The sequence below is a fragment of the Pantherophis guttatus genome, chromosome 1, assembly GCF_059756535.1.
Source record: "Pantherophis guttatus breed Tessera chromosome 1, ASM5975653v1, whole genome shotgun sequence".
Classification (NCBI taxonomy): Eukaryota; Metazoa; Chordata; class Lepidosauria; order Squamata; family Colubridae; genus Pantherophis; species Pantherophis guttatus.
In genome coordinates, this window is record NC_142063.1 from 189847707 (window position 1) to 189874560 (window position 26854).

Genomic DNA, 26854 nt, shown 5'->3' on the forward strand with positions numbered 1-26854 from the left:
CGGTGTAGGACTTACAGCAGTTTGCATATGTGCCTCCCACTTGTTAAGGGACCAAAAGTAATGGGACAGAATAATAATCATAAATCAAACTTTCCCTTCTTAATACTTGGTTGCAAATCCTTTGCAGTCAATCACAGCCTGAAGTCTGGAACACATAGACATCAGCAGACACTGGGTTTCATCCCTGGTATTGATCTGCCAGGCCTCTACTGCAACTGTCTTCAGTTCCTGCTTGTTCTTGGGGCATTTTCCCTTCAGTTTTGTCTTCAGCAAGTGAAATACATGCTCAATGGGATTCAGGTCAGGTGATTGACTTGGCCATTGCATAACATTCCACTTCTGTCCGTTCAAAAACTCTTTGGTTGCTTTTGCATTATGCTTTGGGTCATTGTCCATCTGTACTGTGAAGCGCCGTCCAATGAGTTCTGCAGCATTTGGCTGAATGTGAGCAGATAATATTGCCCGAAACACTTCAGAATTCATCCTGCTGCTTTTGTCAGCAGTCACATCATCAATAAATACAAGAGAACCAGTTCCATTGGCAGCCATACATGCTCACGCCATGACACTACCACCACCATGCTTCACTGATGAGGTGGTATGCTTAGGATCATGAGCAGTTCTTTTCCTTCTCCATACTCTTCTCTTCCCATCACTCTGGTACAAGTTGATCTTGGTCTCATCTGTCCATAGGATCTTGTTCCAGAACTGTGAAGGCTTTGTTAGATGTTGTTTGGCAAACTCTAATCTGGCCTTCCTGTTTTTGAGGCTCACCAATGGGTTACATCTTGTGGTGAACCCTCTGTATTCACTCTGGTGAAGTCTTCTCTTGATTGTTGACTTTGACACACTTACACCTATCTCCTGGAGAGTGTTCTTGATCTGGCCAACTGTTGTGAAGAGTGTTTTCTTCACCAGGGAAAGAATTATTCGGTCATCCACCACACTTGTTTTCCATGGTCTCCCGGGTCTTTTGGTGTTGCTGAGCTCACCGGTGCATTCCTTCTTTTTGAGAATGTTCCAAACAGTTGTTTTGGCCATGCCTAATGTTCTTGCTATCTCTCTGATGGGTTTGTTTTGTTTCTTCAGCCTAATGATGGCTTGCTTCACTGATAGTGACAGCTCTTTGGATCTCATCTTGAGAGTTGACAGCAACAGATTCCAAATGCAAATAGCACACTTGAAATGAACTCTGGGCCTTTTATCTGCACATTGTAATTGGGGTAATGAGGGAATATCACACACCTGGCCATGGAACAGCTGAGAAGCCAATTGTCCCATTACTTTTGGTCCCTTAACAAGTGGGAGGCACATATACAAACTGCTGGAAGTCCTACACCGTTCATCTGAGTTGCATGTACATACCCTCAAATTAAAGCTGACAGTCTGCAGTTAATGCACATTGTGTTTGTTTCATTCCAACTCCACTGTGGTGGTGTATAGAGCCAAAGATGTTAGAATTGTGTCGATGTCCCAATATTTCTGGACCTGACTGTAGGACATATAACATTTAACATTGGAGGTTTTTAAGAAAAGATTAGACAGCCATTTGTCCACAATGGTATAGGGTCTCTTGCTTGGGCAGGGGTTTGGACTAGAAAACCTCCAAGGTCCCTTCCAACTCTATTATTCTGTATTCTATTCTGTATTATGCCACAATTATCTTTTTTATCGGTACTATAAAGAAAGAAATGAAAGCAAATGTATAGCCACAATGATTTTAGATTGGTCCCAGTCTCTTGAGTCATATGGATAGAATTATGGAAGGAACAGATGTACCAGTATCTCCATACACTATTAATACCCCGTTACCTGTATTTCCAAATTCAAAAGCCTAAATACAGTTATTTCTCCTTTTGAACATTTCTATCATTGTTCTCATTGTTGATCAATCTTGGCTTACAGATAGAACAGATTGCCAGCTCATACTTTTACCTTTTGGAAAATTGGGTCATCAGTTGGTATTTTAAAATGGTCACAAAGGGCAAAGAATTCTGCTTTGTTTAGAAGCCCTGAGCCATCTTTATCTTGCTGAAGGAAAGCTTCCTGCATACTGCTGTCTGGCAGATAATTATGCCGCCTCATGTGTTCCTGAATCTGCTCCAATAATGCAGCTAGTTCCTGCGGGTCAGGCTCATTGGAAGCTAACCTAGAGGGAGAAAGAACTAGGATGTCATATGATGTCCTCAAGACTCAAGCATCTTGAAATGCTTCTTAAAATTATGATCAATCACCTGCATTTTAATCTAACTATGATGAGGCACATTCTCTATGGATAGCATTGGGGGCCTGTGGAGATATTAGGATTTACAATTAAATGGACAAAATTTATCATCTGCCGTTCAAAAGAAAAGCCATTCTTAAGATTTACTTCTATGTCACAGTAATGCAGGCACATTTTACACCGACAATGAATACCCCCAATTTGCAATGCACTCTGACCACTCTACTAAATTTTTAATCAGCCTACTAATTAGGTGGCTGAAAACAAATCATAAACCATTTCAACATAACTTTCGCAGATTTATCAGATTTTTGATTTTACTCTTCCAGGTAAATCACCATTCTTTTCCCCTGTGTCTTTTTTAATTAAAATTAAAATTCAATTCCAATTTTTCTCTAGTAGAACTGTTACTTCTCGTTCCATGCAAGTAGTAGTGACATAAATAAAATGTTTCAGTAATGATTATCTCAGATTTATTCAATCTGATTGAACATCATCTACAAGGATAGTTAACTCATCTAGGAACTTGAAAGAAAATGTGAATAGTTTATCATGTCCAGCATTATTTTACTCACAATAACCATGTGCATCTTTGGTGGAGGATGAAAGCAAGTACCTTTTCCTGATACTATCCTCTGGTAACTGGGATGGGTCCATAGTGTAAGCCCCTCTTTATGAAAGCTGCGACTACTTGTGATGTTTGAAGGTAAAGTGATAATAGCTATTGATTTATTGTCTAAGATCAGGTAAAGGGAAGATCTTCCATCATCCTCAGACCAATAGCTGCTGAATCAGCATAATTAATATTAGATATGGAACATTTTCTATGGATATTTTCTTCAAGTGCTCACCTCTTTAGTTCCTCTATTGCTGCCATGCGGGGTGCAAAATGATATCTCATAGACTGCACAACAGATGCTGGGAAGCTTTCCAAATTACTTTCCATATAATTCAACACATAATTATCTGCATCCACAATAATGAACCTGTGGCCAAACACTGCATAAAAGAGACAATCTGTCATCATCATGACCAACTGTCTGCCAGTTCCAGAAATATAGATTAAACTTGTGCAACTTTTTCAGAGGTGGGGATGGTGAACATTTTTTCAGCCGTTTAAATTCTCAACAACACTGGTAGTGATGTGGCAATATTGGTGGAGGGGCAAAGCTGAATATTTTGGAATTTTTAAAAGCACCCAAAGGTGCTTTAAGACTAGCAATAGCATAATGTGCTTATTTTAAACATTTTCAGTGATGCATGAAAAATAAAAATCTGGAAAGTATCAACATGCCATTGAATTGCATTGGTAGAATCCTTGAAGCTCCATAAATGGAAAAGATAGTATGGAACTACCCTTGCCATAGATGACTGGCTGTTTTCTTCTTGCAGTCCAAGAAGTAAAAGGTTTTAATTAAACTTGCAGCTCAACAACCTGTTTTTTGTTTTGCAAAACAACTGAAGGAAAATGTGAAGCAAGCTAGCCATACCTGCCAAAACAGGACAAGAACCATGCGACTAGTTGCTTTCTATCAACATTTTGATTTCTATTCTGATCTGAGGAAAATGTGTACGGCTATAGGAATAAGCTGCAAGAGTACTAACAATATGTTTTCCCTCTGCCATTTCTTAGTGCTTTGTTTATTTGTCAGTAAAATGGCATTTTATCATTTCAAGGGATATCGAAGTCAGATCCCTCTCCAAAAACCAGGTTGTAAATAATCTGAAAAGATATGTCACTTGTGAACTTTACAGCTCAAATAGCTCAACAGTACCTAATGAAAGCAAGGGAAATTGGAAAAAATTTATCTAGCTTGCTATATTCTTTTGAATAATTCTAAAAGAGAAAAACATTATTTCTTATGCAAAAAATGAAGAATGAATATGTGCCAAAATATTCGCTTCTAAAATATTTATACTCCATCTTTCTACTTACCTTCTATCATAGCGCCTATGGTTAAATCGGCAGGTTCATAATAAACAGGATCATCTGTAGAAGATCCTGGCTTTGGGATTCTGGTTTTGCATAGGTATTTGCCACCAATAATTCCTGAATTGCGCACAGGCGGTTCATAAATGCTTATCATGTCAGTAGCGAGGCAATAGGAGAGGACAAAATGCCTCTTGCTGTCATCAGGATTTGAGGATTCCTGGACAGATTAAAGGTCAAATGTAAGCTGCAAAATATGCTGTGCTTAAAGGGCTTGCTCATGTTTGGCTATTCCCAAAATGACATCTTCTTGAAGGTACTGAAACTCCCAGAATTTTCAGTCATACTGAATTAATCCATTGTGTAAAAAGCAACTGAATAGCCAATTGAATCATTATTTAAATTGTTCAAATTATAGATCAGGTAATGACCTCAGAAGTCATGTATTCTCTGTTCAAAGCAAATTACATTTACATCACTCTCCATGAAGATGCCTATTTAACTTCTGCTTAAATACAGTATCTCTACTGAAAGGAGATCCTACCACCTCTGAGTAAAGGGAAATTGTTTTCCTGTTAAATAGCTCTGAGTCATAAGAAATTTCTCATAATATTTAAACAAATTTTGTTCGGCAATTTTCTGGACTTTATAATTCTGTTAATACAGTTTAAGACTTCATTAGCCTATTTAACAGCCACATCACACTGATGGACCCTGTGTAATTTATGATTTAATCAAGCTCCTATACCATGTGGCAGACCTGAGTACTTAGTGGAAATTTATTCCTTTGACAGGACATCTATCTTTTATCTTTTTTCTGGTTTTATACACATTACAGTTGCTCTCACTACTGAAAATCTTCTGAAATGCAATCTTATAGTAATAAAATGATTGGGTGTTCTGAAATGAAAGCAACATAAAAGGACTATAGTTACTTAAGCTGAGAACTAAATATAGAACCCCAATAGATATCCTCAATCAGCCAAGGCAAACTATACTGTATACATAAATAGATATGTATTTCCCATTACTCCCTAGTTTGAAATTTTAATCAGATTCTATGTATCCATAGTGCTTTGAATTGAAAAACTATCTGATATAATATTTTAACATCTGCTTCTATTTTTCATTGACTTGTGAGAAATAGAGTTGGAGTTTTTATTATTATTAGGGATTGATCTTCTTTCAGCAATTTCATCAGGTTGTCAAAGTCATAAAGAGTTTAAATTAAAAACTCATATATATGAATACTTCTTATTACACTGAAATTTTACTCCTTGGACCTTTACCATTGGAGGTAAAATTAAAAGAACTTCTAATCCCCAACTCAATAATCACTCTGAAAACTGTAAATCATGACAACTCACCATTCTAACAGCATAGCGCAAAATTTTGTGGTCATTCTCTAGCATTTTAATAATATTTTTTCTAGGGGGTTGTGGAATCAAACTGAAACAGTTTTGAAGAGAGTCTTCAAGGAAACCATAACCATTGTAGGGAGGAATTATCTGTACATAAAAATAAACCAAGAAAAAAAGTACAATATTGAACCAATATTCACTCACAATATTGTAAAATGAAATGTTTTAAAAAAAATTTTAAAAAAATTTAAAAATAAATTTAAATAAATTCAAATGTTTTAAATTTTTTAAAGAACCTTACTGTACTCTGTTGTGAAGCATCAGTAAAAGCAGAAATGGGGTGGGTAAGACACCATTATGTTTATAACTAGGAGATTCTGTTCCTAGGAAATAGCATTGACATGTTTCTGTTCATCTTAGTTCTCTAGTCACTGACAAAAAAATTCAATGTAGAATTGTTTATTTTCTAATAAATGTGGAAGTTTTTTTCAAGGGACAGATGCAAATGAAATGTTCATCTCCAATCACTCTTCCAACTGGAAGAACTGCATTTGGAGAGTAAAAAATAGCAAAAAGCATTCTTCATTTGAAAAGAAGAGATGGAAGAGATAATAAAAAACATAGTCTAGCTAAATTGATATCTGACACTTCCTACCTGTTTTTAATTTCTACTACATTCTTACTTATTATTTCTAAATAAATAACATTTGAAAAGCAGTCTTTGTCACCATAATAAGTTAAACTCTCTACTGTGTATTTTGAAACTTTTATCCATTGGCAAGTGAATAAACAGTAATACTTTGACTTAGTATAAGTGATGCTTCCTAGTACTTCTATTCTTTGTGTCTATGAAGACTGACTTGCTTTCTGGAATTTCTCTATCAACTCTCATTTCCACTGCTTGTCAGTCCTTCCTCTCAGTCCTACTCCATGTTCTGACCTCCATTTCCTTGCCCTTTAATTAAAAACTGGCCTCTTTTGCAGTTTCTTCTTTATTTTTCTCCTTTACCTGTTTGATTTCCTCTGGGAGTGGCTTCTTTACATCAACTGCCTGGAAGTCAGTGATGCCAAATTTATCTTGATAGAATTGTCGAGTGAACTCATCACAGTCATAGATGAAAAAAGTACGTCCAAGTAGAGTAGTGGGTTTGCCAACTGCAAAATCTTTAGCTGTGAACCATTCTAAGACCTCCTGATCAGAAATCTCCAGCACACAGGTTGGGAAGTTTTCTTGCAAAAAAAAAAAAAGGCAGTTTAGTAAGATTTCCATTGCTGCTGTTTATTCCAAATGAAGACATATTTAGACACTGGAAAATGCAGACCTTCCTTAGCTTGCTCACATTTTTAAGACAATCAGTTTTATGTATTATCATGGGCCTAATTTCCATAGCATCTGAGAATATATTGCCAAATATCATTTAGCCAGCATCTGAAAAAGTTGCATTAATTTTAGGAAAGGCAAGCATGGGTTCATTTCAATATTTTATAAAACAGTATAATTAGAAATGAGTACTTCAATAGTGCATCTGACTGACTGACTGAATAAATGCACTCTTACTTTACTAATTTTAGTACATCAGCCTCTCTGAAAACATATGCCTTCCTTATCTTGTTACAGCTGATTCCCAAGTTGTATACTTTGTGTAGCAAATGTTAATAAATTCATGTTATATCTAAAAATATTTGTATGAAGATCTTGAAGGCACTAAACTTTTTATTTATATACATATTATCCTAGAAAATATTTATTTATATACATATTATCCTAGAATTGTCAACCAGAGAAAGTTATTACCTTTCTTCTCCAAAAAAGTTTTGGGCAGGCGCTGGCGTTTTATCAGGACTGGGAAAGGATCTCTGCCATCATTTCGTTCATGAACTTCCCGCACCTCCACTGTGTCATCTGCCAAATAGTAGTGGATAATAAATCTCCGGCTTTCACCAAACATGTTCCAAGTGTCATCCCAAATGGCATAAAAACGAAGAACCTGAAAAAAAATGTGAAGGGTTCATTCTCTTCATGGAAGAATAGAAACTTTTCTCATATAAGCATGATGTCTCACAATCAAAGTGAATCACAACTTAATAAAGAGGAAAAAATCATATCTTCCTTACAATTACAGTTAAGACACATTGAAACTTCAATAAAACAACATAAAATAGCAAGCCATTGATTAAATCTATTAACTGTGCAGGCTCATATGATTTTGGAGACAAATGAATACAGATGGTCCTAATTTAACAAGCATTTGTTCAGTGACCATTCAAACTTTATGATGGCACTGAATGAGTGGTAGGTATGACCAATCCTCATGGACAGCATTGCATTCCCAGTCATGTGATCATAAACTGGAGGCTTGATACCTGGTTTGCAATTACGCTGCAGCACCCCAGTTTGTGACCTTTGCCAACTTCCTACAAGTAAAGTCAATGGGGAAGTCAGCAGGTTACAATAGGTAACCATGTAATGTCCTCGCTTAACAACCCACAGTGATTTGCTTAATAATGGCGTCTGAGTGTGCTGGGATTTCTGTTGCTAAGTGGCACAAACATGTGACATTGCATTTTATGACCTCATTTAGCAACAGAAATTTCAGTCCCAAATGCTGTTAAATGAAAACTATTTGTAATTTTACTATTTATAAAATTTTGCTACAAGTAAAATGACTTGTAAACTTCACCAAAAATATCTTTACTATCTTTGAAGATGAAAAGCAGAAAACTCACTCAGCAATTACATAGCTTTATTATCACTGACAAAGAGGCCCTTGGAGTTTCACTTCTGCACTCCAGAGCATCTCCTCTGGTATGCTCTAAATATATGAAAATTATATAGCCCCTATAATTTAATTTTCTCCCATTTTAAGTATGTTTTACAATTGTACTTGCTACTTACTTTTTCACAGCTTCATTTACTGTAATTTTATTTATTTTCTTGGGTGGGGATAGATTTTGTTTGCTGCTTAAAATGTTTTGAATAGACAAAAAAGTAGATTATGTGTAATATGAAACAAACCTAAAGCTCACCTTTTTGTCAAATGCCAAAAACTGCTTAAGTTGATCAAAATCTGAGGGGGTGACATACATACGTGGACGCATTTTACGTAGCTCTATATAAGGATCAAAAATCATTCGCTCTGGAGGGTTCAGTTCAATTCCTTGGCTTTCCAAAAAAGTCTGTAAAGCAGTAATCACATTGTTAATATACAAATAAGCACAGTAAGAAATCATACAGCAAGACTGCCTTAAAGTTGCATTTGGGGGTAAAACTGCGATCTGGGCAGTTTAGTGGGCATACTAAAAATGTCTTCCCATGTTACTGAAATAAGGCAAGAAACCTCAGAACTTGCAAAAAAACCTGCACTGCCTTATCTGCCATGGCTTTATTAATCTTACTAAAACTGAGTAAAATGCTACTCTACGAATGAACTGAAGTTTAGGCTCTTTTTAAGAGATCCCATTGTTTTTATTCTCAAAACAGACCTCCTATATTATCCTATATAGAGAGAGGGACAGGCAGACAGAGACAGACAGAGATCTCAATCAAATGTAAATGAAATAAATTACTAAAACTACTGTGAAAGTGTACAAGAATAAAAAATAACCATTATGAGAACTCAGATGATAATTTTAGCATGCGTAAAAATATGTTTCATAATTCTAAAAACAAATCACATATACACAATGTTATTTAGGATGGTAATTTCTGTTTTCAAATTATATATCTTACTATAATTAAAATTTATTTTATCCCCAGATTAGGAATAGTTTTATTACTGTAATGCTGTAGATTAGCAATCAAGATTACAGTACCTGGGTGAATCGATCACAGTCAACTATCCGGAAAGTCTTGCCATAGATAGTAATATTAATTCCTCGATTCAGATCTTTCCAATGATAATGATCCCCACGATCATTTTTGGGCAAACGCTGTCTCTTGATGAACTTGCCCTGAGGAATCCCTGAGTTTTCAACAATGGGTTCCATGACAGACATGCTATCATCTTCCAAATAGTAATAAATGCCCACTTGACGAATGCGGAAATGCTCTTCTGTAGACATAGGAACATCTTCTTGAAAGTATCCATCAAATTTGAGCACCTAGCAACAAACAAACAAATCCCTATATAAGGAAAATTATATTAATGATAAAAATGACAGGAAACCCACTTGATGCTGTGTGAGATCATCAAATGACAGAAATGTATTACTATATATTCTATTAATATTAAATGTAAGTTTACAAAAAGCTGCACTATCTTTATAGAAGCTAGGGAATTTCTATTTAACACCAAGCTAATACTATGGTAAATTTTCTTTTGTATCCTATGATGGTATAATTGTGGAAGATACAGCTATAAATGGAAGTATAAATATAAATAACTTTTGACTGACAAAAATACAACCAACATAACATGTTTTAATTTTCTATAGGTGTTCATGCTGGACTTAGAATAAGTTTATTGTCACTTTAAATGTAGAAGCGGAAGTCTTTTTACACAGCATTAACGGCTTATAATAAATTCTGCATTGTAACATTTATTTTTGTAGAATTAAAACTGCCTACAACCCCCCCACCCCCAAAGTATAACTTGGAGGTTGCTCATATGTTGATCCATTTTGTCTCCATTAAGTAGGCTAAACTGAATGATTGGCCCAGAAATGTGCTGCAAGGAAGAGGATGTACTTGAATATGGCTCTACACTACAAGTCTTAAAACATGTAAATAAACTATTGATAGTATAGAGGAAAGTAGACTAATGATGGTGAAGGAAAGCAAGATATTTAATGTCATTTTCTGTTAATAGATAAAAAGAAGTGAGCCTGAGAAAGACATTTTTAATTCTGTATATTATAAAAAGGGAAGAATGGCAGTCTTTCAAGACCATTATTTGCAGGTTATGATTATTACCTGCAAATAAGAGATACCCAGAAGTCTTTTCAAAGTTTGTTTCTTGATATGGACTACTTTCATGGGCTAACAAATAGATATCAGAAATAAACAGCTAATCTTAAACACTTAATTTTGCAATAAATACCTGTACCTGAAATCAGATGTTTGAGAAAATACCTTTTTGTCAAAAGCCACGTGTGCTGGGATGAAATCTGAAGGTGGGGCTTGTTTAGGTTCACCATAAGTTAAGGTGGGTCTCTTGTTGGATAATTCATCAAGTTCAGCTTGAGACAACTGGTTTACATAAAGCCGATTTCCACCTATCCCCACAGTTGGAAGTTTCTTAAAGGCAAAACCATTCTTGAAATCTAGAGTTTGGGAACGATGAAAAGCAGTTTTCTACAGAACAACAACAAAAATACATACTCAAATGCTGACCAGACTGATGTATCTAAAATAACACATTTATTTTTCAATTGCCTTGTCTCAAACATATTTGTCTTTAGAGCTAAATTTCATTTAGGACCCTCCCATATAGTAACAATTTAAAAAATACATTAAGGTAATTTTTTACCTCAAAAATATGTAATTATATTTTAATAATAATAGTTCACAACCTCTAGAACAGTTTTAAACTCTTCAGGACCATAGAGTTTCAAATGTTTTTTTAATGAGGACTATATTTAGAAAAAATAAAAATAAAAAGAATAGTGAAGTAAAATATGTTTTAATAATACTCTTTAATAATACTCTTAGACTACATTTAACATATTGATGTACATTTTAATGAGACGTATGAGGACTCCTTAGTGCTTTCTGAGCTTGGTTGCTTTCTTACAGATATTTCACTACCCAAACTAAGTAACATCATCAGTCCCAACATAATGAAACATCTGCAAGAAAAGTATGAGTTTGTATAAGATGAGGTATCACATCCACGTCTGATACGTTTAATATTAAATTAAAAACATTAAAAACATTTACTAACATTCAATCATTTTAATATTTGGTAGTAAGAGCTGAAAAGGCAGGAGGCTATTCAATGTTTTTTCTCTTAAAATGTTATCGCCCCTCTGTAACTTTTGTTAAGAAACCTTCTAACGTTGGCGCTATGGGGTTTGACTTTTAAAAATACAGATGGCTACAAAATGGCTTGAAAGGCCTTTTAGAGACCGTAAAGCCATATTTTAAAGACCTAGAGCTGCCACATTCAATGACAGGAAGGTGGGATTATTTATGAAGTATCTCACTCTTAAAGGATGGCGTCGATCGGAGTCTCTGACCAAGTCCGCAAGACTCAGGGGAGACGCTTAGTCTAATGGGCCACACCGCTAGCTATTTCGGAGGAAATGTGATGTGGAAAGAAAAAAGGAGATTTTCCTCACCGTCGGGTCCCGAAAGGACGAGCCCGGAACAAGCGGCAAGCCTTGCACCGGCTGGAGGCTCATGATGGACGGTCGAGCAGCGAAGGGCTTGGCAAGGGACAGATCCGCTACCACGGGTAACTAAGCAACGCCGTTTCCTCGGTAACCATCAACAGTTCGGCTTTCATTTCTTTTTCTGAGAGCGCTTGCGCAGTAGCGACCGAGGCGCTCAGCTCGGTTGGTAGGTTCAGGTGCCGCTTTTCATCAGCCCGCGGTTGAGTTTGGCTCGAGTCATTGTGTTGCTAGATTATCCCACCCACTCTCCCACCCCCGCCTTTCAGTAGCGCTAGATTGAGGGAAAGAAATGTCTGGATATAAACAGGCTGGCTTGAAGTTTGGTTGTACTGTAAATGCTTTTATTGTGGTTTGGCAGTTGCAGCTTTGGTCCTATGTAGAGGATTGACATAGGAGCAAAGCCTAATTCAATGCAACAAAGTTTACCTCGGGCGGAGTTTGGGGGCGCACGGGGAGAGTAAGTGCATGGGTTTAAAAACTGGGTAATTAGGACGGTAAGAATGTAAATTTATCTTAGGAAGACGTTATTTCTCTTAGAACTCTATTAGCCTTCCTGATTGTCCGCTGTATGCAATGCTACATAACATCATGCTGTATTCCCTTCCCACTTCCAATATTCTACCATGTCATTTTTTTTCTTCAGATGCAATTTGCAAAACATAACATTGCTTAATTTCTTGTTTGCATGGTGGTACAGACCATTTTGGAAAATAAGGAGGGTAGCATCCCAACCTGCCCTTTCTATTTACCATGCCATAATTTATCTATAGTGAAACTTGAATTAATGGATGATTTGTGGGGAGGGAATATCTGTAAATCTAAATGTCTGAATCTAAATGCATGCTATTACAGTAGTATGTCATTTGCATAATTATTCCGATAATATAATTTGTATCCCTTGCATCAATTTACATTTAATGATGTAATGTCTGGATAGACTTTGGAAATTTGAGAGTGAAATGCATATTTTCTGTTGCACATGAATCCTTTGATTAAATCAAGGTTGCTATAAACAGGTTTCATCTCCATAAAAATCACAATTTACAAAAAAAAAAAAAAAAAAACCTCCTAGAAAACTCAAACATTGCAAATAGCCTTCTTGAAACCATGTACATCCATATGTGACTAGCAACAAACCAAATCAGAAAATCCAGAAGCACGGTGAAGAGGTGCCCTTACACCAAAACCAGAAAAATTGGAAGAACGTATATCAAGACTTCTATGCAGAGGTTAAATACGAGAACATTGAAGGTAAGTAACTTGCACAAATAGTTGTCAAATCCTTTTTTGAAAACATCCAGCAATGGTGCAGCCATGACTCCAGGACGCAAGCTGTTCTATTGATTAATTGTTCTCACTATCAGGAAGTTTCTCCAGACCTCTAATCTGGAACTAAGGAGAAAGTTCCTGACAGAACAATTAATCAACAGAACAGCTTGACTCCCAGAGTTGTGGATGCACCATCATTGAAGGTTTTCAAGAAAGGACTGAACCACCATTTGTCCAGGTAATATAAGATCTCAAATATTAATTGAGCATAGCAGGCTCATTTCCTTCTTTCATGATCCAATCTCAGAACTCACCCCCATTTTGTCATTATCTTTAGATTCACACATATTGGCCCACACAGCAATATGTACAAAAGTATTCAAGAAAAAAATGAAGTTGACAGAAAACCCTTGTTTTAAAAATGATAAAGCACTGTTAGATGAGCGTTCAGGAAAATATTTGTGCACAACAGTTATATAATATTTTTGCATACCAGTCACTATGTGTGACCCACAGGATTCATAAAACTTTAAGAGGGGAGTCATTTTGAATCACAGAAAGTATATCTATATGGATTACCATTTGTATGACTTAATGAAAAATCTGTGCAGTTTTTCAGAGGCGTAAAGTTGAATGATGATTATTCCACTCACAGGACAGTGAGAAAAATATTAAAAAATAAAATTAGCAGAAAATTACATTTTCTTCAAGGGTAAATGGTGGTCTTCCGGGTGACTTCAAGGTGTTGGTTACCACCTTTAAAGTGCTCCATGGCACAGGGCCTGGGTACTTACGGGACCGCCTTCTGCCACCGATAGCCTCCTACCGGCCAGTTCGCTCCCACAGAGAGGGACTCCTCAGGGTGCCGTCAGCCAGGCAATGTCGGCTGGCGACTCCCAGGGGGAGGGCCTTCTCTGTGGCAGCACCTGCCCTCTGGAACGACCTGCCCCCGGAGATACGTAGGATACCAGATCTCCGTGCTTTTCGCCGTGCCCTCAAAACTTTTTTATTTCACCAAGCTGGGCTGGCATAACCCCCCCCCCTTAGATATTTTAATTGTAACGAATTTTAGTTGGGATGTTTTAAATCTGGGCCAAAATTTGTTTAATTCTCTTAATAATTTTAAATTTTGTATCAGATGTTTTATTCTTGGCTGTTCACCGCCCTGAGTCCAGCAGGAGAAGGGCGGTATAAAAACTCAATAAAATAAAAATTAATTAAATAAATAAATAAATCTTGGTTTGGAAATTACAAAATTGGGAATTAGTTGGAAAAAGGCTTCATATCTAAGCATGCTTGCCTTAGGGAAAAATTAGTGAGAAAACCTTCTATCCACAGTAAATCTATGTCTTTAATGTATTGTTACATGTACTGAACTCCTCCAATAGCCGTTACAAAATTAGATGTGTGGGTATTATATGAAATGTGAAGGCACTTTGGGTGTTAAGCTAAAATATAGTTTATGGCTCAGTGTCCTGCAAAAAGCTACCCAGTATGGTTTAGCACCAGAGGTGGTATTCAGCAGGTGCTGACCAGTTCTGGAGAACTGGTAGCAGAAATTTTGAGTAGTTCGGAGAACTGGTAAATACCACTTCTGACTGGCCCTGCCCCTATCTATTCTCTGCCTCCCGAGTCCCAGCTGATTGGGAGGAAATGGGGATTTTGCAGTAACTTTCCCCTGGAGTGGGGAGTGAATGGAGATTTTATAGTATCCTTCCTCTGCCATGCCCACCAAGCCATGCGATGCCATGCCACGCCCACCAAGCCACGCCCACAGAACCGGTAATAAAATTAAAAAAATTTGAATCCCACCACTGTTTAGCACATTCAGTGCATTGTGTAAATCTCTAAAGTAGACTAATTCAATCATTCCTGGTTGCTTTAACCACAAGAATATTCTGTTATTACATACACAGTGAGTTTGTTTAATGGAAAAAGGAAACATCATTGTCACTCACCTGAATATTTGCTCAATTCTAACACTTTCTGATGGATTGTGATTTGATTTCTGAGGTCTCCACAGGGGGAAACAGTGCAATATTACTTTGTACTCAGTGTTGTAATAATTACATCTATCAGAACCTTGAATGAAAATGGCATTTTTAGCATGATAAAAGCATTAAATACTTGTATGTCTGCAGAAGCATCAAGGTTTTCTCCAAACAATTTTTTACTAACACTCTCCCTTAATCTTGCAAATCATACAGAAGCCATATTTTGATATATAAACATTTTGATATAAACAAATTTCATATAAAACATCAATTTCTTAAACTTTACTTAAGATATCCTCTTCCCATTCTACACTTCAACAGTTTATAACACAGTATAGTTTTTCAAATGTTCTCAACAATGCAGACTTCAAGAATTTAATACAGAAGTTGTTCATATAATTCTAAAACTAACACTTTTTTTAAAAGAAAGAAAATAAAAAACTCAGTTATCATTTCATTTTAGTAACAAATAATGCCTATCATAAATATATATATTTTTAAAACTGCCTCTGAAAGATATAAACATCCAAGGCACACTTGAAACCACCACATTTTATTTGAAGTATTGGAAATAACATGTAAGTCTGCTACCACAATGTCTGGATGTCAAATCCAAATAAAGCTGAAGTTAACAACTGCAAAATAAGCATGACCCTGTAGATAGCAAGGCTAGTTTTATAAAAAAAAAGTTCATAATGGTGGAACTCTAATAATAATTTGGATTGTATCTGCAATTATTGTTATTAATATTAAACTAGCAGTGCCCAACCTACTGTTCTCTGTGTATTCTAGACTTCAATTTCCAGAATCTAAAACCAGCCAGATCATACCACTTTGGAATGAAAAAACAATAATTAGAAAAAGTTGCTTTAGATCCATGTAATTGTAAAGTAAAATCAGTAAGGCTTTCTAAAGTCTCTCAAAATGGCATGTGGCTGCTTCAGGAGTACTCCATGTGATCTCTGCATCACTGGGCTTGGAGGAAACAAAGTTGTTGTGCAAGCATAAGTATGCAAAATCAACCAGGATTAGCTCCTGAAATAGCTACATGAACCTTTTTCAAGACATGGCTGCTTTAACTATTTGAAAAGGTCCTAAAAACCAGTCCTTTTATTCATCACATTTGTTTCTAATAGTAACAGATTCACTTGGATTCATCAGTCCTAATTAAAACATTTTGTGTATGTACAGAACTAGCAGTAAAAGGACCTAGGAATTATCAGAGGCAGATATCCGAAAAAGTCTGAAGGACAATTTTAAGAAACTTAGTACGCAGCAATTTTTCTTAAATAACCAGCCATATATTTTAAGAGTGCTTTCATCTTTAAAATGATATTTGAGGGATCTCTGCAGTTTGACTAATGCTGATTATAGTACACATTTTACAATGGATTAAATTGGAGTATCTTAAACTTTTTAATGTATGTCATCTTGTAAGCAACCAAGTTAGAGGTATGAAATACATGTTCAATGAGAACTGCTGTGAAACAAAGATATCATTTATGAAATCACAGAAAATAATGCAAATTAGTTAACAGTAGGGATAATGTATGTTCTATGAAAAAATAAGCATAGTCTGTTTATTGATTTTAGTTAGACTTTAGTTTTCATCTTAATGAAAAGTATCTCTGCTGAGTAGCAACCTAATTAAAATTCTCAAAGCCATTCCAACTATTAGAAAAATCTTAGTTGATTATGCCACTAGGTGGTGATATAGAATCACTAAGAATTTTCATACAGCCCATCGGATTTAATTGGTGGATTTATTTATTTTCTTCCTATAGTTATATATTCTTAACAAAAATTTTCAGTGTTTATGTTGGCAGAAAATGGTTTAAATTTCTTGTGACTGGACCCATTTCTAATATTAAAAAAAAACTATTATTAATTATTTTTGTTGAATCCAGCTTGGACTGCACTTGTCTTTGTACCTATATGTTAAGTATTTTCACCAAAATTTGAGTAGGTGTAAACATAGACATCTTAGATAACTGATATACTGCATATTAAGGAGAATAAGATAGGAAATTAGAATTAGAATTCTGAGTGTACCATTTCCAGACTGCAAATGGGGTTACTCATTGTCATGAATGTCCACACATGCAAAATGATTTCCACTTCCCAGCACCACCAGAAACCAAGTTTGGCACACACTTTTCAATTATATGCTAGTCTGCTATGTGCAAGTAACATTTCACAGGAAATAACATTAAATAAATAAAACATTCCACAGCTGCAATTTCTGTTTGGATATGGTGTTTGTGTTTGGAAGAGAGGAAATAAAAGTTTAGTAGTTAAATACCACATGAGACTCAAAGCACAACCCAACTGGACTCCTAGTGATGAAAAGCACAAATAAAACTGGTTAGGAAAATGTGTGGTTGGTACTATGGCATGGTACTTGTCCATGTAATACTTTTTTACAATCAAACTGCTCCTTTTCTAATTATTTAACTTGGTGCTCAAACAGGGAAGAAGTACTGTACCCTTATCTTAGTTGTCAGAATAATATTCAGGTTGTAAAAGTCCCGAATGGCTTTGTTTGAGTGACATGATGATGCCTAAAATCAAGAAGGAACCAGGAAAACTAACATTTTGACAATATGAGTGAAGGTATGCAGAAATGAATTAGGAAGAAAAGAGGCTTTATGGACAACAAACAGAAAAAACACTAGATGTTATTTATAGTCATAGCTGCTAATCAGTGTTAAAATGATAAAATAGTTCCTTTGAGCAGCACTATAAACCATGAAAATAGCATCCTATTTTGATAGCAATGATAGTGCTGTTTGTCCTGTGTTTTCAGATGACTATTTCTTCATGAACATCATAAAACAACTCATGAAAAGGCTAGTAACTTCTACTACCTTTGAGAATTCTACCCTTCTTTGCTTTAGCTAACCTGGGCTTGAATGATTAACAGCTGACAACTACCAAATTATGACTGTTATTCTACCACCATACTATTTCTGAAGCTTACAACTCAGGAGAAGATTCAGCACTACTTGAGCTGTACCAGTGGTATCAAGGCCACAGCTAAAATGAAACAGACCAAATGAGATTACCAACTATGTCAACCTTCACAATAATCTTTGCTCTAATCATCACTGAAGTCATAAACTATGACTACTCTGTATCATTTCAGATTGCAAGAAATGAGTCTTACGATTTAACATGAAAAAAAAAATCCCTACATGTAAACTAGTAAATTAGGAACTTTGACCCAATGTGTGAAGGAATTTTTTTCTTTTATGTGACACCATCCTAGTTTATATTCTGAAGTAGTATAACCTAGACACAATTTCAATTTCCCAATGAGATAAGAGCTTTATAAATGTGCAAGTCTATGGCAATCCTCTACTCTTCTAGTTAGTGATTAGTATCCTCTTTCATATAATACAAATTTATGTAAATAAATAAAAGACCATTTAGAAAAATCTGCCTTCAATTAAGTATCCTAAATGCCCTTTGCCCAGCAATAGGCACAGTTAGTAAAAATGTTTAGGGCATAAGACATATTTAATAAATTAGTACCTGCCTGTAATCAATTCCTTGATTATAATTTATAAAAAAAAACCACTTGGTTAAGTTACTTATATACAGTACTTGAATAAACTTCCCTCTTCCTACTTTTCTTCAAGCACATCAGGACTGAACCCTGTTTCTATGTCAGTCTCTCAGGATGCCTTCATGGCCAGTTCCTCCTTGATTTTGCGCTGCAATAGGAGTGCAGTGATAGCACTACAAGCAACTAAGCCAAAAAAGGAGCCACAAGACAGGATGATGGAGAGAGATCCATGTCGCTTGAATAAGATATCTTGCCTGTTCTTGTAATCCAAGAAGATGGCTTCCAATTGTGAGAGTGTGCAAATAGCAAGGAAGGTGTGAAAAATTTGATGGGCATGACCAACAATATCACAGGATCCAGGGAAATATTTTTCAGGAACTGGACAAGAAAAGAAATAAGCACTAACTAGGAAGAAAAGTATCTGGAAGGTGTGATACCAAGCAGCCAACTCCTCACAGCCTTCAAGGTGGCACATAATTACACGGTGGGCCACGGGACTGATGTCCAAGATGAATGCCAATCCTGCTGGGATCACCTGACACACTTTCCTCATGATGGGATAGGGGCGCCGGTAGCGGTACTTGGCATAGCAACAGCCAGCACATGAGAGCCATCCACAGAAAGCAGCTGCTGGCAAAAAGAAAAGCCAAAACTTGTCATACCAGGCTTGGTCAGAGCTGTAGTAGAAATGGGCCAGGGCGCTTCCGTACTGGTAGATGCTGACTCCAACATAATCCACAAAATAGAAAGTATAATGTGATATTTCTGACTTGGACTGCAAAAGATGAGCTAAGAGGCTGCATGTCAGATATGTAACAGAGGAAAGGACGAAGATGAAGAGAGGTAAGGAGCGGATCTCCAGAGACAAGTCCTCTGCTTCAGCAAATACATTAAATCTCAGCAGCACTGCCAAAGCAGCCAGAAGGTGAGTCCAAACATTAACAACCTCATTATGTTTTTGGAAGAGGCTGAAGAAATAATAGCGCCAATCCTGACCAGTGGGGCGATAGCCAGCTTGGATGTAGGGTTCTCGGAAAAGTTGGGGCACATCAGATTCTTTAACTGTGCAAGGCATCTTGGGAAAGCCTTCTTCTAGGAGCAGAGGAAGTCGACGGAGTTGTTGTCCACTGATGGACAAGGTGCTAATCCGTTCCAGAATAGCCGTCATCATTTAGATGATTCCTGAAGTGATAAGAATGTGAACAATATTAATAAGAAGGAAAATGAAGAATACACAGAGGCAAATATTTACAATCTCTATATGTCACCATGTTTAGAGAAACTATCAAAGTTTCTTTGGACAAACAACTGGAGGAAGGAGGTGGCAATAAGGATGGTAAGATGGGACTCAATTAGGATTCAAAATTGCATTCCCAGTTTCCATTTAAAAAAAGAAAAAAAATGATGCTTAATCCATAATGTTCTCTTTCATGTTGTGTTGTATTACAGACTTATATCCCAATGAACATAAATGGATCTTATTGAACAGTCAAACTGCCTTCCTTGCTTTTTACAAGTTTATTTCCATTTATTAATCAAAATTAGCATTGTTATTCCATTTTTTTAAAGTCACTTGATTCTGAAAAGAATATTTGGATACATTACAACCATTGTGAAATTAATGTATTTCAGAAGTGTATAATTTGAAGCCCACAACAAAGTTTTAAGAAACAAATCTTCAAAAAATCACTACCATTTACATTTGTGACTGTTCTACCAAAAAAAAAAAAAAGTACTGCATCTAAGTTATTCCTAAATTTTGATTCAGGGAAAAACAGCAGGTATACTGAAATTATTTCCATCAGAAAATAATGCCAGAGAAAGAGTCGAGTATAGAGGTATAAAGGGTGTTCAAAAACAGTAGCCCCAAATTATTTCCACATTCACCCCCAAAAATTACTTCCAAAAAATTTATATCATCAATCTCCCATTCTTACAAAATAATTATAGTGGTAATTATGTAATTATCCAAAATAATGCTGCATCCCTAAATGTCAAGAACAAGTTTCGTGATAGCTAAAATGAAACAACATACAAAGATTGAAATCTCAAGTTTAGCACATTCAATATAAGTAAATCACTGCAGGATTCAACATCCTGGGTCCTAGTTCAAATACTTTTCAAATACTCCCTATTTACAAAAGTGCATAGGTTACTAACCATGTATTGAATCTCAGAGTCAGTAATGACTGGAGTAATGACTAATGTGACTGTCTCAGAAATATAAAGTAATAGCTGTGCCGGATATCTCAATAGCAAGCATGGAGGACGGATACTTGTATTTCTAAAGCTTATGTTTTAAGCATGATGCTAGATGATATAGACGTATCTCATAAAACATGAGGAATACTTAAGAAAAATATGTTCATTTGTTTGGAAAATAAGAATATTTCTGCTGATCATATTGTTGTGTGATATTCTTGTTCTTGAGTTTTGTATTACCTCTAATATCTCAGTGCTTTTTACACTGACCTCGTTCTCTGGAAGTTCCTTTCTGAAACATTCACTTTTTGAATAGTATCTCATTATTAGATTTCAGTAAAACCATTCCACCTTTCTTAAAATGGGAAAAGACTACATAATCTATTTCAATCACACTGTAACTCACCATTCCCAATTAAAAAGTCTTCAATTCAAATAACTCAGATTACTTTCAGTTATTCTAAGACAAGTGCTATTAACCTGCTAGCCTGATTTTCTACTTTCATGTCTTAAAGTTCAGCATATATTAGTTGTATACATTAAAGGAAATCTCACAATTATTTTTTTATCCATTTGTTTTAAAGCTTTGTAATGCTGATCCCCTTCCATATAGCCAATTTCATTCATTCAGCACTAAAAAAACAAATTAGATGTGATGCTATACTAAATGAGTTTAGGAAACAATGCTGTTTTCTACCTTTAATAAATGCAGATGGTCCTCAATTTCATCAGGACAGTAACACTTGAGTGGGAAAGCTCAGCTCAACTCCTTCCTCCCTATTTCCTTCCATTAATATTAGTATCTTCCTATATATACACATACCTATATACACAGATGTGAAAACCTACTGGCACCAATGGGAGATTCTTCTTGGATAATAGCATATGGGACAATTTTTGCCTGGATCATTCTCCTCACGAGTTCACTTGGTCCATGTCTGATCTTAAGGAGGGAACAAAACAGACAGACATGATTACTAAATATATATATATATATATATATATATATATATATATATATATATATATATATATATATATATATATATATATATATATATATTTGTTTTAACAAACACACATACACACACATATATATGTTTTAACATTGTTAAGAGTTTGTAAAGTGTTGGGAAGACTTGTTTTCAAATACAGATTAAGAGGATTGCATCTGCTATACTCTTCTCCCTTCAAATTAAAAAAATGCCATTGGGAATTTTAATAGTCATGTTCACTTTAATTAAAAGCTGAGTTTAAAAAAATCAGAGACCGTCTTGCAGCATTTATTTTAAGGAGGATCCATCTGTCTCTTTTTCTCATATACTTATGAGGCTCTTTATATTATCAAAATGCCAGTGTGATAAAACAAATTATATACACTTAGCTTTACCCTAGATAGACTGAAATCAAGGAAGAGTTCCCATTTTTCCTCTTGCCCTCTTTTATACTCATTGCTGACAAAACAATAGATGAAACAGTTGAAGAAACTTCAGTTAAATGTTCCTGTACATCACATTCATTTATTTATTTGAGTATGCGTTATGCTTAGTTCTATCCCAACTTAATGGCTTGTTTCAGAGAGATGTCCAAGTTCAATTAACAATTTGGATACAAATAGAAAAACAGACCAGACCACAAAGGTGTAGCATTCTGATCCAAGATTTCACAAGAAGGAAGACATTAGGGTAAGGTGAAAAAAAAGAGTGATTTTTTTTGTTTTTATCCTGATATTATTTTTACAAATAACTCAAGGCAGCAAACATATCCAACACATTTTCCTCCTCTTACTTTCCCTACAACAACCCAGTGAGGTGGGTTGGGCTAAGAGAGAGTGACTGGCCGAAAGTCACCCAACTGGCTTTGTACTGTGACACCTTGCTTCTAATCGGAGGGAATCATTTTACCATAGTTTTCCAATCACAGCACACTGATGGAGGGACGTTAAAGTAATATACTAATATAACTCCACTTCATTTTATGTTTTCGATAGTTTTCTGTTTTCTGAGCAGAAATATCTATTATTCAACATCCATTACCTCAGCTATTTTTTTCCTTATGCCAAACTAACTTATCTTTAGTCTACTACATTTAATAACTTACAACAGAAAAAAATGTCTATTATACAGTACTTTCTATAACTATTGAATCAGCAGTGACACCACCCAGCAGACTTTAACCAATTCAGAAAGCTATACAGGAATAGTCTAGCTAGCACTTGAGTGGGAAACTACTTTGGGCAAGAATAGGAAATCAGGAGGAAAAAGTCCTGCAAGAAGGCAATGCATGATGACAAGAACACTGAACAGATGTGTCCCTAGCTCAACTTGACTGAGGATTCACTTTTTACTGAATTATACTGCATACCAAATACTTGTTCAAACTGGTCATCAAACACATTTCTCAATAAGATAAAATCTAGAGTGTTTATCCATTATCAGTTTCATATACTTCCATCACCTAGTGATGGTTAAGATGTGTTTCTTCATATGTAACTGGCTTTGAGCTCCTCCTGTCAACTTGACTCTAGCCATCCTCATAAGCTGAAGAAAGCTGGAGCCTACTAATAGGTACAACTTCTTCCACCTTGCAATAAATAAATATATCTGAGATTTTATCTGAACTAACAGGATTTCAGGTATTTTCTCTCTCCCTCCCTCCCTCTTTTCCTTCCTTCCTTCCTTCCTTCTGTTGGAAGAAACATCCTTCTAGGTTCTGCTCCAAGTGGGGAAAACAGACACTGGAAACATGGAGACTGCTTGGAAAGATGGTTTAATGGTGGACAGGATCACATGGCTTGAGTTCCTGAACAGAAAAGGGGCAGATACAGAAAATCCTCGGGTTTTTATGCTCTCTCTGGCTCTGCATTTCTTGGGGCCCCAAAAGAGTACCCTGATTGGTTGTCAGACTCCCAGGGGGTGGGGGTCTTGCTGGCTGATGCAATCTTCCCAGGTGCCATGTGGTGAGCCTGTCTAGATGGGTCCCATTGTGTTAGTTTCTGTTGCTATTGTGTTGCAAATGTCCTTTGACAAAGGATTGGGTTTCTGCCTCTGTCCCATTAACAAAGGGTGGGGGCAGGAAGATGGGAGCTGCTTCTCCCAGGGAACATGCTTCTCCCAGGGAAATATAATATTCTGCCTTTTTCATATTTCCTAAAATATTTCACTCTTCCAGGAGAGGGGTGGGTGCTAACTTCCTACACTTCCTTCCTTCCTTCCTTCCTTCTTTTGGTTCAATGAAATGTTTTATTTATTCCTGAAGCATCCAAAATTCCTTATGGTCCAAAATTTCTGGACCAGCTAGATGAATTTTTCAGTTATACAAACTTCAACTACAGCAACAACAGTAAACAACAATAATTAATAAGCATCATAATGCCAGGATTATAAATAAACTTTTTAATAAACAGAAAATAAGAGAAAGTTAACAAAACTCACAGATTCCTTCATGCCAGATTCCAGGCTACAGTATTAGAAAATAAGAACTTGCTTAATTTCAGCTGTCATGTGCCATTGATGAACAAAGCAATAGGCAATTAACATTACAGAGGGAAAATCCTTGGTCAGCATTTACTGTTCCACTTCCACAAAGCTTCTATTCTCTTCTTTTCTGTGTGGGTGTAGCATTTTGCTGAAAAGCTATATTCAGTTTAGAGGGCATGTATTTCAGCCTCAGTCCCAAACAACAGCATTTGTATGCAAGTTGCCTGGTAACTCAAATGCAAAAAAAAAAAAAAAAGCAGGCAGGAAAGGACACTGTCTGGTGTACATAATTAGGAGTGTGTGATAATTTTTTTAAAATCTCGAGTTTTTTCTAATATCTCCTCAAGTACCCTTTTTTATTTTTATTTTTTTTACCACACTACAATAGAAGTTCTAAATAAACATGTTGATTTTTCATTCCTGCAAAAAATTTTAATAATGAACATTATCAACATTCTACATAAAAAGAACTGAGTTCTATATTTGTACAAACTGTGTCCCTTGAACACATTTTCATGCTATCATCATGCTAATCAGAAGTAGGGACAGTTATGCAGGTCATAATCATTCACCCTTCTCTTTCCTTCTATAGTAGATTCTGAAAGCTAATGTTTGTGGCTCAGAATTTATCTCTGTTTAATTTTTAAACTGTTTCCAGCCACCAGTTCTCTATTTTTATAATTGGGATCTGGAATACTTTTCTCTCCTACTTTTAAAATAGTTCTAGGAGAAAAATAAATTTGAATTCAGATAATAAATGCTTTCCTCTATTTCTTCTTTTTATATATAATCCACCACAAACTATTTAATTAGAAATTTTTTTTCCTGATAAGGAATTCTAAATATTTTATTTTTATGTGTCACTCTCAAATCAGTAGTATAAAATAACCTCCATAAACAGCAAACTGAACCTGACAATTTTTTCTATGTATTTATTTTGATTTGAAAAATAAAGTCAATTTGAACTGTTTATGTTCTACCCCTTTTCTAGATATGTAGATACCTTCAATCAGAAGTGCACACAGACGCCTGAAAACAGAATCTGAATGACAATGACCACTCAATTATATATGGGCCATTTCAATAATTAACATGCAGGAGGATATTTTCAGATTTGCCCTTCACATAAGCATCTAGGTTACATAATGATTCCGCTGTCCAGTAGACTTGTAAGAAGAGTGCCTGCTTTGCAAGGCCACCACAAGCTGGACTAAAAGATGGATTCAATTAGTAGTAGTGGCTCTGCTTGAAATGGGAAGGTATTTTCTCTCAACATTACTTTTGCATCTATGGACATAGTTAAAAAGCCCTTGAAATAGTTGCTCAGTCACACATTTGGTAAATATCAAGAGATTCAACAGTCAGTAAGTCTTGAATGGTTGCTTCAAGCTAAGGAAAGTACCCCTTCAAGACTCCTCACTGTCCCAGCAACCAGCAGTAAAAACTTAACAGTTATGGGTTGTCAGGTGTGAACAAACCAGACCTACACATGTAGGGTTCATCAAACTAGCTGCTTTATTGTTCTATGCCTATTTCAAAGGAATCTCCCCAGGCTGGCAGCTTTGCCTGGGAAACACTAGATAAGGCTCAAAGAAATTCAGGGGAGATCAGACATTGTCCTCTTGTTTTTATGTAATGAGTCCAGACTAATTCCCTGCTTGAACCCTCCTCCCAACTGGGACAGTTGCTCTCCAACATCGGCACACACATGTCCAGTGTTAAATATTTACACACATACTATTTATTTAGTCATCCTATTTATATGGCTGCTCATCAGATTCTGAGTGACGTACAATAAAAACGTACTATAAATCAATAATATAAAAGGTCAACAATTTGAAAAAGTATTAATATTCTTGGAGGAAACATCCTATCTAGATCCGTTCCAGTCGGGTTTCAGGCCTGGACACAGCACGGAAACGGCATTGGTCGCGTTGGTTGATGATCTCTGGAGGGCTCGGGACAGGGGTTGTTCCTCTGTTCTGGTCCTGTTAGACCTCTCAGCGGCTTTTGATACCATCGACCATGGTATCATGCTGCACCGGTTGGAAGAGTTGGGGATGGGGGGCACGGTATTACGGTGGTTCTCCTACTTTCTCTCCGACCGGTCGCAGTTCGTGTTGGCAGGGGGGCAGAGGTCGACCTCAAGGCCTCTTATATGTGGAGTGCCTCAGGGGTCGGTCCTCTCGCCCCTCCTGTTCAACATTTATGTGAAGCCGCTGGGCGAGATCATCCGTGGCTTTGGGGTGAGATACCACCAGTACGCTGACGACACCCAGCTGTACATCTCCACCCCAGGCCACCCCAACGATGCCCTTGAAGTGATGTCCCAGTGCCTGGAGGCTGTGCGGATCTGGATGGGGAGGAACAGGCTCAGGCTCAACCCTTCCAAGACTGAGTGGCTGTGGCTCCCGGCATCCCGATATAGTCAGTTGACTCCATCACTGACTATTGGGGGCGAGTCGTTGGCCCCCACAGAGAGGGCTCGCAATCT

The 26854-nt window shown here is 36.3% G+C and overlaps 1 protein-coding gene and 1 long non-coding RNA gene across 9 annotated transcripts in view; one reads left to right on the forward strand and one right to left on the reverse strand.

Annotated features, from left to right (window-relative positions):
- Positions 1-26854, reverse strand: part of PAQR8 (progestin and adipoQ receptor family member 8) — a 34903-nt gene that overhangs the window by 2422 nt on the left and 5627 nt on the right. For 2 of the 7 annotated variants that reach the window (XM_087882257.1, XM_034432523.3), the window contains exons 2-3: positions 21705-21824; positions 15569-19861 (exon numbers count right to left, since the gene is read on the reverse strand). In XM_087882257.1, the coding sequence (XP_087738383.1) occupies positions 18789-19850 (1062 nt within the window). In that variant the 5' untranslated portion in view covers positions 19851-19861; positions 21705-21824 and the 3' untranslated portion in view covers positions 15569-18788. Of the gene's footprint in view, positions 1-1935; positions 2150-3075; positions 3224-4160; positions 4375-5521; positions 5663-6524; positions 6746-7310; positions 7504-8542; positions 8693-9328; positions 9617-10560; positions 10809-11794; positions 11895-15568; positions 19862-21704; positions 21825-24315; positions 24422-26854 lie in introns of those variants that run through there. The other 5 variants (XM_087882258.1, XM_034432521.3, XM_034432520.3 and 2 more) reach the window with 5 other exon arrangements.
- Positions 11950-20173, forward strand: LOC117674484 (uncharacterized). 2 transcript variants are annotated; one of them, XR_015731220.1, is made up of 3 exons: positions 11950-12014; positions 12978-13099; positions 17918-20173. It is a non-coding gene; the product is annotated as an uncharacterized LOC117674484 (long non-coding RNA). The 2 variants fall into 2 exon arrangements; XR_004593876.2 differs by having other exon boundaries at positions 11960-12014; positions 12865-13099.